Source organism: Cervus elaphus, chromosome 24 (assembly GCF_910594005.1).
Source record: "Cervus elaphus chromosome 24, mCerEla1.1, whole genome shotgun sequence".
Taxonomy (NCBI): domain Eukaryota; kingdom Metazoa; phylum Chordata; class Mammalia; order Artiodactyla; family Cervidae; genus Cervus; species Cervus elaphus.
In genome coordinates this window covers 62,999,500-63,015,562 of record NC_057838.1, presented here as the reverse complement: position 1 = coordinate 63,015,562, position 16,063 = coordinate 62,999,500, and the positions used below count along the sequence as shown (strand labels likewise).

General features: G+C 37.8%; 1 protein-coding gene across 2 annotated transcripts in view; it reads right to left on the bottom strand.

The window, feature by feature from the left end:
• SMARCC1 (SWI/SNF related, matrix associated, actin dependent regulator of chromatin subfamily c member 1) overlaps positions 1-16,063 on the bottom strand; it is a 121,802-nt gene that overhangs the window by 55,800 nt on the left and 49,939 nt on the right. For both annotated transcript variants that reach the window (XM_043885208.1, XM_043885209.1), the window contains exons 14-19: positions 13,977-14,098; positions 10,305-10,376; positions 9,518-9,631; positions 8,822-8,975; positions 7,817-7,930; positions 5,959-6,018 (exon numbers count right to left, since the gene is read on the bottom strand). In XM_043885208.1, the coding sequence (XP_043741143.1) occupies positions 5,959-6,018; positions 7,817-7,930; positions 8,822-8,975; positions 9,518-9,631; positions 10,305-10,376; positions 13,977-14,098 (636 nt within the window). The remainder of the gene's footprint in view (positions 1-5,958; positions 6,019-7,816; positions 7,931-8,821; positions 8,976-9,517; positions 9,632-10,304; positions 10,377-13,976; positions 14,099-16,063) is intronic.

The window sequence follows — 16,063 nt, the reverse complement described above, 5'->3', positions numbered from 1 at the left end:
TGGCGACCTGATGTGACAACCAGCTCACTGGAAAAGATCCTGATGCTGGGAAAGACTGAGGGCAGGAGAAGAAGGAGACGACAAAGATCCTGATGCTGGGAAAGACTGAGGGCAGGAGAAGGGGACAACAAAGGATGAGATGGTTAGGTGGCATTACCAACTCAACAGACGTGTTTGAGCAAACTCCAGGAGAGATTGTCTTGATACTTTCCAGCATAACCTTTCCAGATGAGCTTACTTTTAAGCTTTTTTCTTTGTTCATTTTCCTTTAGCCAGAGAAAAGTAAGAAAGGTCAGGAAGTTTTTTCCCAGAATAAAGCTAAGGTATTGACATGCAGAATTCAAGCCACAGTCAGCATCCAGAAAACCACGAGGCTGAGAAACAGTGAAGTTCTGAGCCTGAGCACCGACAGAAGCATTACATAAGCGGGGCGGAACGAAGGGATGCTTTCAAAACAACATGCTGACAGACCTCCAGGAAGGAAAAGGGTGACATACAGAAAAATGTTATTAGCAGACATTTTACACAACATTTACACAACACCTTCACTCCTCCTATCATCACTGGGGTCTTCACCACTGCTTACTTGGACTCTTAGAATTGCCTGTCTCTACCCTTAAATTCATCCTTCTTCCTGTTGCTGGATGTATGACACAGCAGACTGTCTCTTGCCTGCCTAAAACTAGTTCAGTTCTCACCATTATGTTACGGAATTAAGGTCAAGCACGACAGGGATCTGCTAATTCTTCCACCTCACCATCATATTCTTTAATGTCCCGGGAATACCCAGATCCCACATCCTAAGTATTGTGTGTATGTACAGTTTGTTCTGTACTAGAAATATCATGGACCAGAACCAATACCAGCACCCTACTCCAGGAAGCTGTCCATTATATCTTATCTACCCAGGCCAGCTACAGAGACACTCCTCTGTACGTCTTATGCTCCAGTCACACCTCTAATCATGTTTCAATCGGTTTCTGTCACACACTAGACTATGAATTACTGAACTGTAGACACTATGGGCTAGTCATCTCAATCTGTCTGCCACAGTGCCTGAAACACAGTACCAAATAAAATGTGCTGAATTTAATCACAGGTAGGCAAACTAAATTAAGAAAGGAATATTACTTTTCCATGACTCCAAGCATTAAAAGAAAAAAGAAAAATTCTGGGGAATTCCCTGGCAGTAGAGTGGTTAGGACTCTACTGCCAGGGGCAAAGGTGTGATCCCTGGTTGGGGAACTAAGATCCTGAAAGCCGAGGAGTGTAGACAAAAACAAACACCACCCCATGATTTTTAAAAAGGCCTTTCTTCAAGACAACTGGAAGCTGAAGTGTAATATAAAATTACACAGGAAGATACCTAGTAAGCAGCCTATGTGATATGCTTGCCTGATAAAATGGTATGATTTGGGGGAGGGAGAGCGGACAACAATAAACTCTAATGAGTCTTCCAAATGCATTTATCAGGGTGAAATTGACCAAGTTTTTGGTTATAAATCGATTAAAAAATTTTCTTCTGACTTCATGTTCTTAAGCTATTAATTATCGATAAATAAATAATAAAAACAGAAGGTGTGAATGGTCAACAATACTGTTGGGAAGGCTTTTATATTCCTCTGTGTAAGTGCAGACATCTGTTGGTTCAACAGCATGTTTAAAAGGAAAATCAACCGGTTGTAAAGTCTCCAGCTGCAGGAGAGAAAACACACTATTGTGTGGAGATCTGTGGCTTTCTGGGATATGTTCAGGGTAAACAGTAGCTCTGCCATTCTGACCTCACTCTTTATTTACTATCCACTAATCTTAACCAGTCAATCTTACGGGAAATCAACCCTGAATACTTGTTGGAAGGACTGATGCTGAAGTTGAAACTCCATTATTTTGGTCATCTGATGCGAACGTCCCCGATACTGGGAAAGATTGTGGGCAGAAGGAGAAGAGGCCATCAGAGGACCAGATGGCTGGATGGTATTACCGATTCAATGGATATGAACCTGGGCAAACTCCAGGAGATAGTGAAAGACAGGGAGGTCTGGTGTGCTGCAACCCATGGGATTGCAAAGAGTTGGGACACAAAGAAGAAAACTCTTGAGTATAAATGTGCAGCAAGGAAAAGAACTGACAGGAGAATACTGTTTCAGGCAATACTGCACAACTGCATCTCTCCCCAGAGCCTACAGATTCTATATGAGCAATACAAAAGCACTTCCCATACGTTTCTCCAAAAGGACTTAGAACTGTAAAATCAACACATATGACTAGACAAGACAGCCCTGAGTTAAAAGAAAAAGGAGTTCAGAAAGAAGCTCTCTGCATACCAATGACACTGAAAGGACAGACAAGAACAAATGAAAACAGTGGTAAAAATGCAAAAGGAAAAAAAAAAAAAAGAAAAAAAAAAAACGCAAAAGGAACAAATCTTTTGATTATAGACAGACACAGAGAAAGAGACAGTGAGAAGAGAGAATAAGGAAAGTAGAAGAGGGTGGTAAAAATGAAAAAGGAAGAGTTAATATACCATTAGAATTTTTCATGAACCATGACTGTTGGAACAATTCATAAAATCAAATTAGAGCAAAACAGATACGTGTGACACCACCTGGCCCAAAGGATCGCAAAGTGTGATCTGGAAACTCACAGAGCACCAGACCCCTTCACAGAAACTGAGAGATCAAAATAATAACACTAGGACATTACTGTCTTACTTGTTATGTCGACATGTGCACAATGGCACAAAAGCAATGGGGGGTGAACCACTGTCTTAAGGGTCATTTAATTCCTCATTACCACATACTTGAAGAAACCAAATAAGCCAACCTTACTTAAATATTTCCTGGATGAAATAGTAAAAGTGATTTTTATTGAATCTAATTATCTTAGCCCATGTATTTTCAATATTTGGTGTTATGAAATGCCAGGTAAACAGGAGGACTACCAACTCTCGAAGCGTAACTATCTAAAGGAAAAGCACTTGTGTGATTAAGTTTCAAGTTCAAGAGCCACTCTCTTCTCCAAGTATCACTGTCACTAGAACGAAACGCTAACACACCACAGTTTTACAGACACAGATGTCTGGCAGACATTTTCTCAAAAATAAACAATGATTCTCAAAAATATCACTCCAAGGAAAACAACTGATACTGTCTGTTGCCAACAATTAAATGAAAAATTACAATTATGAAAATCATGCATCTGCCATGAAAGCTTGTTCTACTCTCTAGAAGACTTCCTAATGAGACTGGTACCAATATTATCAATTTGCATTTTTTGATATTGTATAATGAACTGCATCAACATTTGGAAGATCTGCAAAAATCAGAAAACCAGTATTTTCCAACTTATCAATGAAAGACGCTATGTAATCATACATGGGTATAAGATCCATTACTAGTCCAACAGGAGAGGCCAATGGATTTCACACAGCAACTAACCTGTAAGAAACTACCAGTGGTCAAGGTTTAATGTGATACTGTACAAGCATACCTTAGAGATGCTGCAGTTTCAATTCTGGACCACTGTGATAAAGTGAGGATTGCAATAAAGCAAGTCACACAGGTATGTTGGCTTTTACAGTGCATATAAAAGTTATAGTCATACTATGCTGTAGTCTACTAAGTATGCAATAGCTTTATGTCTTTAAAAAAAAAATACATGTATCTTCATTTTAAAATACTTTGTTGCTAGTGCTTCCTCCATAGCTCAGTGGTAAAGAATCCGCCTGCCAATGCAGGAGACACAGATTGGATCCCTTGTCTGGGAAGGTCCCACATGCCAAGTAGCAACAGAGCGCATGCACTGCAACTATTAAGCCTGTGCTCTAGAGCCTGAGAGCTGCAACTACTCAGTCCAGGAGCTGCAACTACTGAAGCCCTAGCAATCTAGAGACCATGCTCCACAACAAGAGAAGCCACTGGAATGAGAAGCTCAAACACTGTGATGAAGCGTAGCCCCCACTTGCCGCGACTAGAGAAAAGCTCCCATGGCAATAATGACCCAGAACAGACATAAATAAATAAATTAATTTTTAAAAATACTTTGCTACTAAAAAATGCTAACTATCACCTGAAAGTAAAAGTCGCTCAGTCATGTCCGACTCTTTGCGACCCCATGAACTATAGAGTCCATGGAATTCTCCAGGCCAAAACAGTGGAGTGGATAGCTATCCTCACTCCAGGGTATCTTCCCAACCCAGGGATCAAACCCAGCAGGCGGATTCTTTACCAGCTGAGGCACAGGGGAAGCCCAAGAATACTGGAGTGGGTAGCCTTATCCCTTCTCCAGAGCATCTTCCCAACCCAGGAATCAAATCTGGGTCTCCTGCATTGCAGGCGGATTCTTCACCAGCTGAGCTATCTATCAGGGAAGCCCATAACCGTCATCTGAGCCTTCAGTGAATGATCTTTTTGAAATAGTAACATCTAAGATCACAGATCACTGTAAACAAATATAATTAACAATAAAAAGTTTAAAACATTCTGAGAATTACCAAAATGTGACACAGACACAAGGTGAACAAATACTGTTGGAAAAATGGCACCAACAGACTTGCTTAATGCCTTCAGTATGTTTTTTTAAAAAAGCGGGGGGCGGGGGGGCAGGGCAGATGCCTATATCAAAGAATATAACTAATTATCTGAAAAGGTCATTAAGGTATTTCTCCTGCTTCTAACTACATATCCAGGTGGTAACAGATTTGCCTAATAAACTAAATATACCTAATGGACAAGCAAATTATGAAAATTCAGGGCCATCTAGTCAAACCTATGGTTTTTCCAATGGTCATGTATGGATGTGAGAGCTGGACCATAAAGAAAGCTGAGCACTGAAGAATTGATGCTTTTGAACTATGGTGTTGGAGAAGACTCTTGAGAATCCCTTGGACAGCAAGGAGATCCAACCAGTCCATCCTAAAGGAGATCAGTCCTGGGTGTTCATTGGAAGGACTTATGTTGAAGCTGAAACTCCAATACTTCGGCCACCTGACACGAAGAGCTGACTCATCTGAAAAGACCCTGATGCTGGGAAAGATTGAGGGCAGGAGGAGAAGGGGATGACAGAGGATGAGATGACTGGATGGCATCACCAACTCAATGCACATGAGTTTGGGTAAACTCCAGGAGTTGGTGATGGACAGGGAGGCCTGGCATCCTGCGGTTCACGGGGTCGCAAAGAGACACAACTGAGCAACTGAACTGAACTGAAGACAAACAGTTCTCCTCTGAAAATGGTTGATAAATATGAAACCAAAATTTCTCTTTTTCCTATTCTTCAGAGTACAATTAAGTGATCTGCAAGAATCTCCAACGACATAAGGAAACTGAAAAAAGCAACATGCTGATGGACAGAGATACTGTGTATAATCACAAATTCATCATAGAGTCTTCACCTTTCATTCACAAGGTAATTTTTTCAATGGCAGGTATTTTCAGCCACTTTTCTGAAATCCTTTTGGGAGATACGGAGGTTGCATGCTCAAATGCATAGAAACACTAGGGAACTAATCTACAATGACTGACACGGTCTAAGTTAAGAAAAACTGGATATGAAGAAATGCCCCAATTCAAAGAAACATCTGCTGGCCAAGGAGATAATTATTGCTGTGTGAGAACAAGGGTCCAGAGTTGCTAGATCTTCTAATTATGGAGGAAGAGTTAGAAATCTAGACTACCTTGGCAAAGTTCCAATATTTGTTGGTAACAGATTTAAAGTAAAAAAACTCAACCCGAGCCAAAATAACACATATCCAAGCTTGATGTCCCCTACTGACAACCAGCACACTGTTACCTCTAGTGTGATACACAAACTTTAACAGTCCAAGAACATTCTAGTAAAACTCACTGCATGGACTTAATATTTTTAGGATAAATTTCAAAGGTATATTTAAAATGCTAGGCACAGAAACTTAGCACTCATCTCATAAGAATAAAGGGGCTCCACCATTACTGTGCTTACCTCCAGGAGTAGAAGGGTCTCCTGTTCCGTCCATTCTCTTCCAGCACTAGCACCTTTACTCTAAAGAAAAAAATTCAGAAACTATTTAACTCATTCCTAAAGGCTGAATATGGAGCTCATCAGATCTCCTAAGTTCCGGGGACTGTTTTCTGCAAACCACCAAAATAAGTCCCTGAATAACAGGAATAAAACATGTAAGGAACTTAAACTCACAAGAGAAAGACTGTTTTATTTCAAAGATTTCTTACTGTCTACCAAGAACTCATGGACTACTTAGACATGGATCACTTACACTACTTATTTCTACTATTTTGGTATTTAAAAACACCTTTTTAATCTACAACAGCATAGCATGTTAATGCATACTATGGATGCACTATAATATTAAAACATAAAACAAATGTTTGGTATACCTTGAAGGCTGTACTTTATCCAAGATTTTAAGGACAAACTGTACTACACATAAGGCACTCTGGCAGATACTTTACTCCAATTGCAAGAGGTTCATATTACCTCATATTTAACATCTCTTGATTAATAAAATCTTCAAGTGACTCCCTAAACTCCAAATCACTTTTTTCATGAGAATCTTTGTTAACTTACAAGTGAGCCTGTGCCCTCTTGATTAATACCTTTATCATTAAGAGATGCCTCTATTTAATTCTGGTAAAACAACTTGTTTTGATGTCTACATTTACAAATATTAATATAGTGACTTTGGCTTTCTTTTGTCTTTCCCATTCATTTTCATTTAGTCTGTGTCTTTATATTTTGAGTGTCTCAGACAATATATGTTCTCGATTTTTCATCTAATTTGACAATCTCTGCTGCTCAATCAAAACATTAAAGCCATTAATGTGCAATTCAATATAACTGTTCCTATGGTCTTTATTCCTTCCTAGCCATCATATGTTTCCACTTGAAATCACTACCCTTCAACTTAAAAGAATTTCCTTCAGCTTTCCTACACCTTGCACTAGTTCCACCTTTTGAATGTCTGTGAAGGTCTTTACTATACTTTCAATTTTGAAAGGTATTTCTACTGAATACAGAATTTCAGAGTGACAGTTTCCCTTTCAGCATTTAAAAATATTTTTACGTTGTCCTCTGGCTCCTATCATTTCTGCTGAAAAGGCAGACATCAGTTTTATCATTGTGCCATTGACTTTAATGTGCCCACTTCCACCCCCACTCTCCTTGGTTGCTTTAGTACGTCAGTTTTAAGAGTTTTAACATCAAATGCCCAAGTATGCTTTTCTCTGTATTCAATCTCTCTTATTCTGAGCATTGTTATTTTTTCATTAGTTATGGAAATTTTTTAACCCTTACACTTTCAAATATCAGTTCTGCGCCATTATCTCTCCCTTTATGGGTCTCTATTAATGATAAATAAGTCTTTCTTCTGACTGTATCTCATGTGTCTCTTGCATTCTTTTCTCTTTGTTCTGTCCCCCTCAACTTCAACCATATTTTTTTCTCTTGGTGTTTCAATATATCTGTCCTGTCTTCGGCTGTGTCCAGTCTTCTGTTATACCCATCCAGTGGGTTAATTTCAGGTATAGTTTTTAACTGTTCAACAGGTATTTGATTCTTTCTATATATTCACCTTCTCTGTTGAAATTCTCCATTTTCTCCTCATTTTAACATATTAATCAAAGTTATTTTTATATACCTATCTTCTAACCACACCATATAATGACTTCTATAAAATGCCATCAGATTTATGAAGAAAGTTCACCTCCTTACCCTACGAAAAGTAAATCAAGTTTCTTACAGAAAATGCTGCTTCTTAGAAGTAAAAAGGACAAACACGATATGCTAGATTGTAGTCCATATGTCCCTATCAAAAAATCCTTACCTTTGCTAAGGTTTTCTTGGAGTAGATGTCAGTACGAAGACCAAAGTTCTGCAAATCAATTGGTTTTTCCTTGTTCTTCTCAGGAAAATTTAACATTTGCTGAGCAGCAGGAATCTATGAGTCAAATAAACGATAAATGGCTGTACTAACCTCTACAAAGTCAAGGGGACAGAAGTTTTTAAGGCTGTTTAACACTGGCACTTAAATGACTCCTGGTGGAGATTCTACAAAACAAACACACAAACAAAAAACCTTACGCTAAACTAACAAAATTTCAACATATAAGAAACTTTTTTTTGCCTGTTAAGTCATAGAGACAACAGACACATTTTCCTTAATGTTTCACAGTGGGGGCAATTTATAGGTTTCCTTTGTGTTATTACAATAGAATGATACACATAATACAATTGACATAATCGTTTCAAGAACGTGTGCATGGATGTCCACTTTCCAAATGTTAAGGGAAGGGAAGAAGTTCTAAACAATTTAAATAGTCTGCTTCTTGATTACTGTCTTTGATGGCAGAGGTGATAAAGGAGTCATGAATTATGAAAGTAAATCTGTAACATGATAAGATAAAGCACAGACTCTTGGGATTAAGGAGAGAGCATTATCTTAAAACATAAAAAATTCTTATGGACTCAAACATTTACAACAGATAAAAACAAACACAACCTACCAGCTAAGAGACAGCACAATTATATAACAGTAATTCTTGTGAACACAAGTAGTAGAAATGGTTGTCTGTTATTACACAGACCTGAAGAATGAAAACTGAAACTGTTAGTCACTCAGTCGTGTCTAACTCTTTGCAACCCCATGGATTTTGGCCCACTAGGCTCCTCTGTCCATGAGATTTTTCAGGCAAGAATACTAGAGTGGGTTGCCATTTCCTTCTCCAGGAGATCTTCCGGACCCAGGGATCAAACCCTGGTCTCCTGGAATGCAGGCAGATTCTTTACCATCTGAACCACCAGACCTGAAGAATAAGTGGTATTAATTTACCTGAGGTGATCGAAGATGTAGAGGAACAAGCCCCGAGGGGGTATCAGCTAACACATTGAAATGAGGAGTTGGAGGAGGCCCCATTGCCATGGGTCGACTTTCTGGATCCACTTGGTAATTAACAAGCCCCCACTGCTCTAAAAAGGCATGAACCCTGAAGGATAAATGTCTGAAAGTTAAAATCTAGAGAATGTACCTCATCATCTTCATAACCATCATCACATTTCATTAAAAAAAAAAAACAAGTGAACACGTTCTTTTGCAGGTTATGAACCTTCACAAAGTAACTGACAGTTTTGGTTTGAGGGACAGTCTACAAACTCAAAATGTTAATAATATAGCACCCCCAAACCAAGTGGAAAGCCTCATCATTTCAACCACAAAAATGAGAACAAATGCCTGTGTAGGTCCACGGTGAAGGAATTCACACATAAACCAAACTCACAAATGGAAATCTACTTTTTCTCTTCTTTAGACAGATTTAGGGCACAGAGCTTATTCACTCCCCCCCTTAACCCACTCTCTATCTATGGTCAGTTTATGATTAAAAGATGTAAAATGTGAATTTTTAAAAAAAAATAACACTTTAGGTATTTTATTAACCAAGAAAATATCCAGTTTAATCAACCTAACATTAGCAAAGTACCAGTAACCATCTGCAGTGAAATATCTGACAAAAAGTCCAGACATTTTTACCTCATCACAGCACACACATCTCCAGTTAAGTTCCTCCGACAAGCAGTGCTGGTTAAATATTCTTGGGGATTTAGGCGGTATGTGTCAATCATAAAATTTCGATATGCCAAGTATCTAAAAAGTAATGCCCAAATTCATAAGGTGAACACACATCCTTTCAAAAACAGTAACTCACAGAGCAAAGTAGTTTCACATTCCTCTAGCAAATACACCAAAAAATTAAGACAATAGGCCAATAAGTCAGAGTGATATTGTACTGACTATTAACAGTCATGCATGCAACTCAGGGTAAGAATCCCTAAAACACAGAACAACTGTCTGCTAACATGTAACAATAATAAGTACAATAGAGTAGTGTGATGTAGTTAATATGAAGTAAAACAAGCATAACCTTGGTCACAGAGGTGAACCGATAAATCCTTAGCTGCCTGCAAAATTTGCAAATAACACCTGGTTACTCAGGCTGTCTCCGTAACTACCCTATTCTATACCTAGAATTTTATTGTGTGCCAGCCTTAGGTCTAAGCACCTTCTGTGTGGTAACACATATAATCCTCACAATCTCTCTATAAGGTAGGATCTATTGTTATTCCAATTATAGATGAGGATTAAAGAATCTGTCCCCAGACCACAAGGCTAGTAAGTGGAGCCAGAATTCAGCACAGTGTGGGGACTCTGACATTAGCAAAGATTAACTAAGAAGAGTGCTTTAAGAAGCCCCTGCCAAACACATCCAAATAGGTTTTCTAAAGACAGTATCAGGATCACATCTTTACATTTCACTCACATCTCTGGAGTCTTGGATTTGTTTTTTCCATTGAAAAACTCAGGAAGAGCGCGTCGTTCAATCACATGAATACTGAAGAGAAAAGAGAGAGAAACAATTAAGAGCCCTCTCGGAAAAGCAAAATCCTGAAATTTGAGTTAAGCCTGTTTAATTTTCAAAGTAAAAACGGATGAAACTGAAAACTGAGCACTACTTGCAAAATTTAACTGGCCTGCACAAGTTCCTATATATTAACAGTATGTAATAATAAAACTACAGAAAATATAATGTATACTAAAAAGTTACATGAACTATAAAGTTAAAAAAAGATTTCCCTTTCTAACCTCGTAACATTTAAACTACAGTCTTTCTATTCACATCTGCTAAGTCACGTCAGTCGTGTCCGACTCTGTGCGACCCCATAGACGGTAGCCCACCAGGCCCCCCTGCCCCTGGGATTCTCCAGGCAAGAACACTGGAGTGGGTTGACATTTCCTTCTCCAACGCATGAGAGTGAAAAGTGAAAGTGAAGTCACTCAGTCGTGTCCGACTCTTAGCGACCCCATGGACTGCAGCCCACCAGGCTCCTCCGTCCATGGGATTTTCCAGGCAAGAGTACTGGAGTGGGGTGCTATTGCCTTCTCCAATGCATGAAAGTGAAAAGTGAAAGTGAAGTCGCTCAGTCATGTCCGACTCTTAGCGACCCCATGGACTGCAGCCCACCAGGCTCCTCCGTCCCTGGGATTCTCCAGGCAAGAGTACTGGAATGGGTGCCATTGCCTTCTCCATTCCATTCACATAACCAAACTCAAACAGTTCTATCAACACATTGAAGGCTTTAGATTTTATGGAACTGTCCTAACATACCATAACTAGATGAAGAGCCAGAAGATACAAGAAGTTCTTTGGAAATTGTAGGACAAAAATCACAGTAACTGGTATGGCAACAAACTGGTGAAATGAATAACCAAAAGACAGTGGAACTGACAATGATTAGTTTCTCAGATTCAACATTAATGCACATTTTTTGACCAGTCCTCAGAAACTTTGAAGTGAACTTAAATTTTTTAATATAGTGACTTACTGCTTTTAAAAAGATCACAGCAGTAATTTTTAACATTCAAATAAAAGCATTGATAATTTTATAAAATGTTACAGGTGATAAGCACTGTAGAAACCATGTAAAATGAATCAGGCCCAAAACATTCTACAAATGAACCAACTGTACATCTAGCACAAAAGTTTAGACATTAATGGTGGCTCAGTGGTAAAGAACCCGCCTGCCAATGCACAAAACTCAGATTTATTCCCTGGGTTAGGCAGAGCCCCTGGAGGAGGAAATGGCAACCCACTCCATTATTCTTGCCTAGAGAAATTCCATGGACTGAGTAGCCTGGTAGGTTACAGTTCATAGGACTGCAAAGAGTCGGACAAGACTACTCATGCACCAACGTTTTTCCAGATGACACATTTTAGCTTCTCAGTGGCTTTCCATGTACAGAGATTACATGGGAAAAAGCAAATCAATAGTCTGTAAATACAAATAAAAGCATTCACTCTTTATTTGGTAGCATTTAAATTAGCATTTAAATTATTTGAAATGAATACTACCAAATACTATAAATAAATCACCTGGAAATGTCTAGGAAGATAATTTCTAAGATCAAATATGTTCCACAGATCTATGTGTAAGGAATTTCCAGGTTTTACTATAAAAAGAGTAACTGTAAGTAATTACAAACTGGTTCTAATGTACTCTTATGTTATGTTACAGGTTAGAAAGAAGCCAAAAAAACAATTTCACCAAGAACAAAACACATAAGAGTATATTATCACAAGCACTTTCTTTTTCAAAATCTATGTCTGAAGTACTGGCAGCCGATTCCTTAGGTTCTGTGAATGAGTCAAGTAGTGGAAAGAGTGGTATCCAGAATCAGAAAGCCTGAGTTCTTCCAATGATCAACCTACAACTGAAACACTTCAACTGAGACAGCAGTTAGTTCATCTATAAGCAGGGATATAACTAATACCTCTACTGTCCATCTAACAGCACGCTTTGTGACGTGTAAATGGAAGTGTTTCTGGAACCTACAAAAACATACAAGTTAAATACTGTTATGACTTTCTCCTTTTTTGAGAGGAAAGTGCTAGTTTCTCAAGCCATTCTGAATCTTTTTAATTACCAATAATGTAACTTCCAAATTTAAAACTCATTTAACATCATAATGAAAGTAATGAAGACTGACCTTCAAAGTAAAGCTATTTACTTATTCTGTTTCAGCTTCCACTTATTCATAACATTGAGGAACAGCATGAAGAGTTAAGTTTTAAAAAGTATGCTGAAAAGTCTGAACAGTAGAGACCATACCTTCTGGTTTGGGGGAAAAAAAGAAGGTATGACTCAAGTGGACCATCCACCCTATTCTTTTAAGGTGGTCTTAGAGATATTTATGTGTGTATGTGTGTGTGTGTGTGTGTGTGTATGAATATACGTATACACATACACACACACATATATGTATATAAGGACATACAGGCACATATATCCTTAAAAATAACACAAAAATCATTGAAAGCAGGCAAAATATCCAAACAGGACCACAAGATTCAGAGTGAGGGTGGCATCACTAGACTAAGTATACAGTCTTCCAATAAAAGGACCTTAAAGAAACTAACATCTATTTAGAGTTCTGGTACATTTATTTAAAAATAAAAAACTGTCAAACAAAAATCAGCCTGATATGAAACAGTTGCACTTCAAAAGTAATCAGGAGTAAGATATCTAGGTCTGCATTTATTTCCATCCATGTTCCAAGGATGCCTCAATGGTTATGGTAAATGACAAGGAGGATGCTGAGATGGGTGTTTTCTTGAATTCTTTTACATGCCAGGGTTTATATGCAAAGAGTTCCTGTTTCTCGTTAACATAAAGCCATGACTGGGTAGTCAGAAGAGTTTTACTTTATGTATTTACATAACATTTAAAAATAAAAAAAATAAAAAATAAAAATCACAGGGCTTCCCTGGTGGCTCAGTGGTAAAGGATCCACCTGCCAATGCAGAAGATGGGGGCTGGATCCCTGGTCCAGGAAGACCTCACACGCCACAGAGCAATTAAGCCCATGAGCCACAACTACTGAGCCTGCACTCTATTGTTTAAAGTCCGGGAAGAACAACTACTGATATTGTGTGCCACAAGTACTGAAGCCTGTGCACCCTAGAGCCCATGCTCCACCACAAGAGAAGCCACTGCAAATGAGAAGCCTGCATCCCACAACCAGATAGCGGCCCATGCCCATTGCAACTAGAGAACAGCCTGCATGGCAGTTGAGAAGCAACACAGCCAAAATTACATACACAAAATTATTTTTTAAAAATCATATCATAAACATCAGTATTTTATAATAATTAAATACTCAAGCATTTGCCTGTCTGAACTAAAACTGACACCAAATGAGTTAGGCTTAAGTTTATAAAATTTTATAGCCCTAAGTTACAACATAATCCAGTTTCTATACCGAAGTAAAACAACTAAAAGAACACATTCCAAAGTTAAAATAACTTTCCATCCTCCATCATCTAGCGTGACAGGGATTACCAATGAGAGGACTTGGGCAGAAGAGCGAAGTATTGTTTAAAGCAAAGTGTCCCCACTCCTAAGTGCCATGTTCACAGACATGAGCACCCACTCACCAGTTATAATCAAACCACGATGCATAGCTAGGAATAATAATGTGATTGGTCTGCTCAGTCACATTATCTTCACCAGGGTCAACCGATCTACTCTGATCACCTTTGCCAGGATCTTCATCTTCCTACAGAAAAGAAGCCAAAGTTTAGAGAGATAAGGAATAGCTTTCAAACTTCTGACAGCAGTTTACAGAAAATGCAGCTAGCCGATCCAATTTCAAGGACCAGGAAAACAAATGTCAAGGAAAAACAGCTTTTCAGTTTTTTTTTTTTTTTTTTGCAGTGAATGTGGTTTTTTTTTTTTTTCTATTTTCTTTTATTTTTTTTTTAAATTTTTTTATTAGTTGGAGGCTAATTACTTCACAGCTTTTCAGTTTTTAAAGGTACCTTCACAAGATGTCCAGATGAGAGAGCAGATTTTATTCCTCCTTTTTAACAGATCAGGGAATCAACTCAAAGAAGGCCCAAAACTTTCCCACAGTAGCCTGCAACTTATTTGTCTAGTTTTCCCTAATTCTAGGATCAGAAATCTAAATGACTAGTTTTTAATTTATAAGGAGGTTAGCTCAATGACACTAGTAAGGCATAATGATAAAGTTTCTCCACTTTCAAAGACTGAGTATTAAGTATCCACCAACAGCTATATGTGCATTACCTCACTTACTCCTCACAGTAACAGCAGGTACTATTTATCATCTCTTCTGTGGATGAGAAAATGGTGTACAGAGCTAATATGACATAAACAGGACAAAATTTCAGGAAATCCAGCTAGAGGGCCTACACTGTTAACCGTTCTCACTGCTGGAAATTAGCTGACTTTTATCATATTTATGGAGGTTTTACAAATGAATTCACCTAAAAACCTGGCTTTGGTAATAGTAATTGCAAATACCACTACAATAGGTCAAAACAAAAGAATATTTTTATGCTACAATAATCACTTTTAAATAATATCATTTAACACACAGTTTATATTCAAATGGATCCAAGTGTCCCAGAAATGTCTATTACAGATTTTTCTCCCCAAACCAGAACCTGATCACGGAGTCCATATACATCTCTTTAGTCTCCTTTAACCTCCGCCTTCTTTTGCAAGGAGGAGGACTTTTACAATGGCTTGTAGAGTATCTTCCAATCGCTATTTAACTCGTTTTTATCAAGATACTATAGGAAATAAATTTTTTGACACTAAGGTGTTTTCAAACTGTATAGGGTTTTTTCTATTAACCCTTTATCTGTGGTGTTTTTACTGTTTTAACCTTACGAAATTCTTTTAAGAAAGCAGTCAAGTTTTGAATCACAATCTTTTATAATGGTTCCAGAGTTTAATTTCTACATTTAAGTTAATTCAACCTGTATTTCCTGGTAAGGATCTAGTTAGTGCTAGAAACTTAAGACAATAGTTTCCTTAAGATCAATGAATATAAAAAAAAAACTTAAAAGTATGAAAGCACTAAGGAAACTGGTTGTCACTTAAATAATGTCAAAGCAAATGTGTTAATACTGATTACAAAGGTAAGAAATTTTATTTCCCAAACCAGGGAAGCTAGTGAAAACTATGCTTATGATTAAGTTGCTTTTGTGCCGTAGGTTTTACAAATTCAATGTGATTCAATTCAGAAAATTTTCTTGAGGAAAAGCAGGGAGAGGCTGGCACTGAAATGAATAAAAGCTGACAGTCTATAGAGTTTAATCATCTCAACGAGGAAAAAAGCAGAATGATATTGTGGGACCAGTTACTAGAGGAACTGCCTCTAACTGTCTTAGCTTTAAGTTATACAAAAAATGTGTCCAGTTTCAAAATTACTCTCATTCTTGATGTTAAAAAATTGGGAAATTCTTTGGCTTGTATTTTGCTCTCTTTTACTACCACACAATACTATATACTCTAAATGACCACATCTTCTCACAAGCATAATATTCATCAATGTTAGTAAGTTGATGAATACAGAATACTTCTCTGAATACAGAAGTTTGATTTCCAAGACAAAATATAAGAACGATTCAGTTAAAAAGCTATCTACACAAGAGTTTCTCGAAATACTTTTCCTTGAAATCCTGTCATGAATATTTTCATTTCATGAATGTAT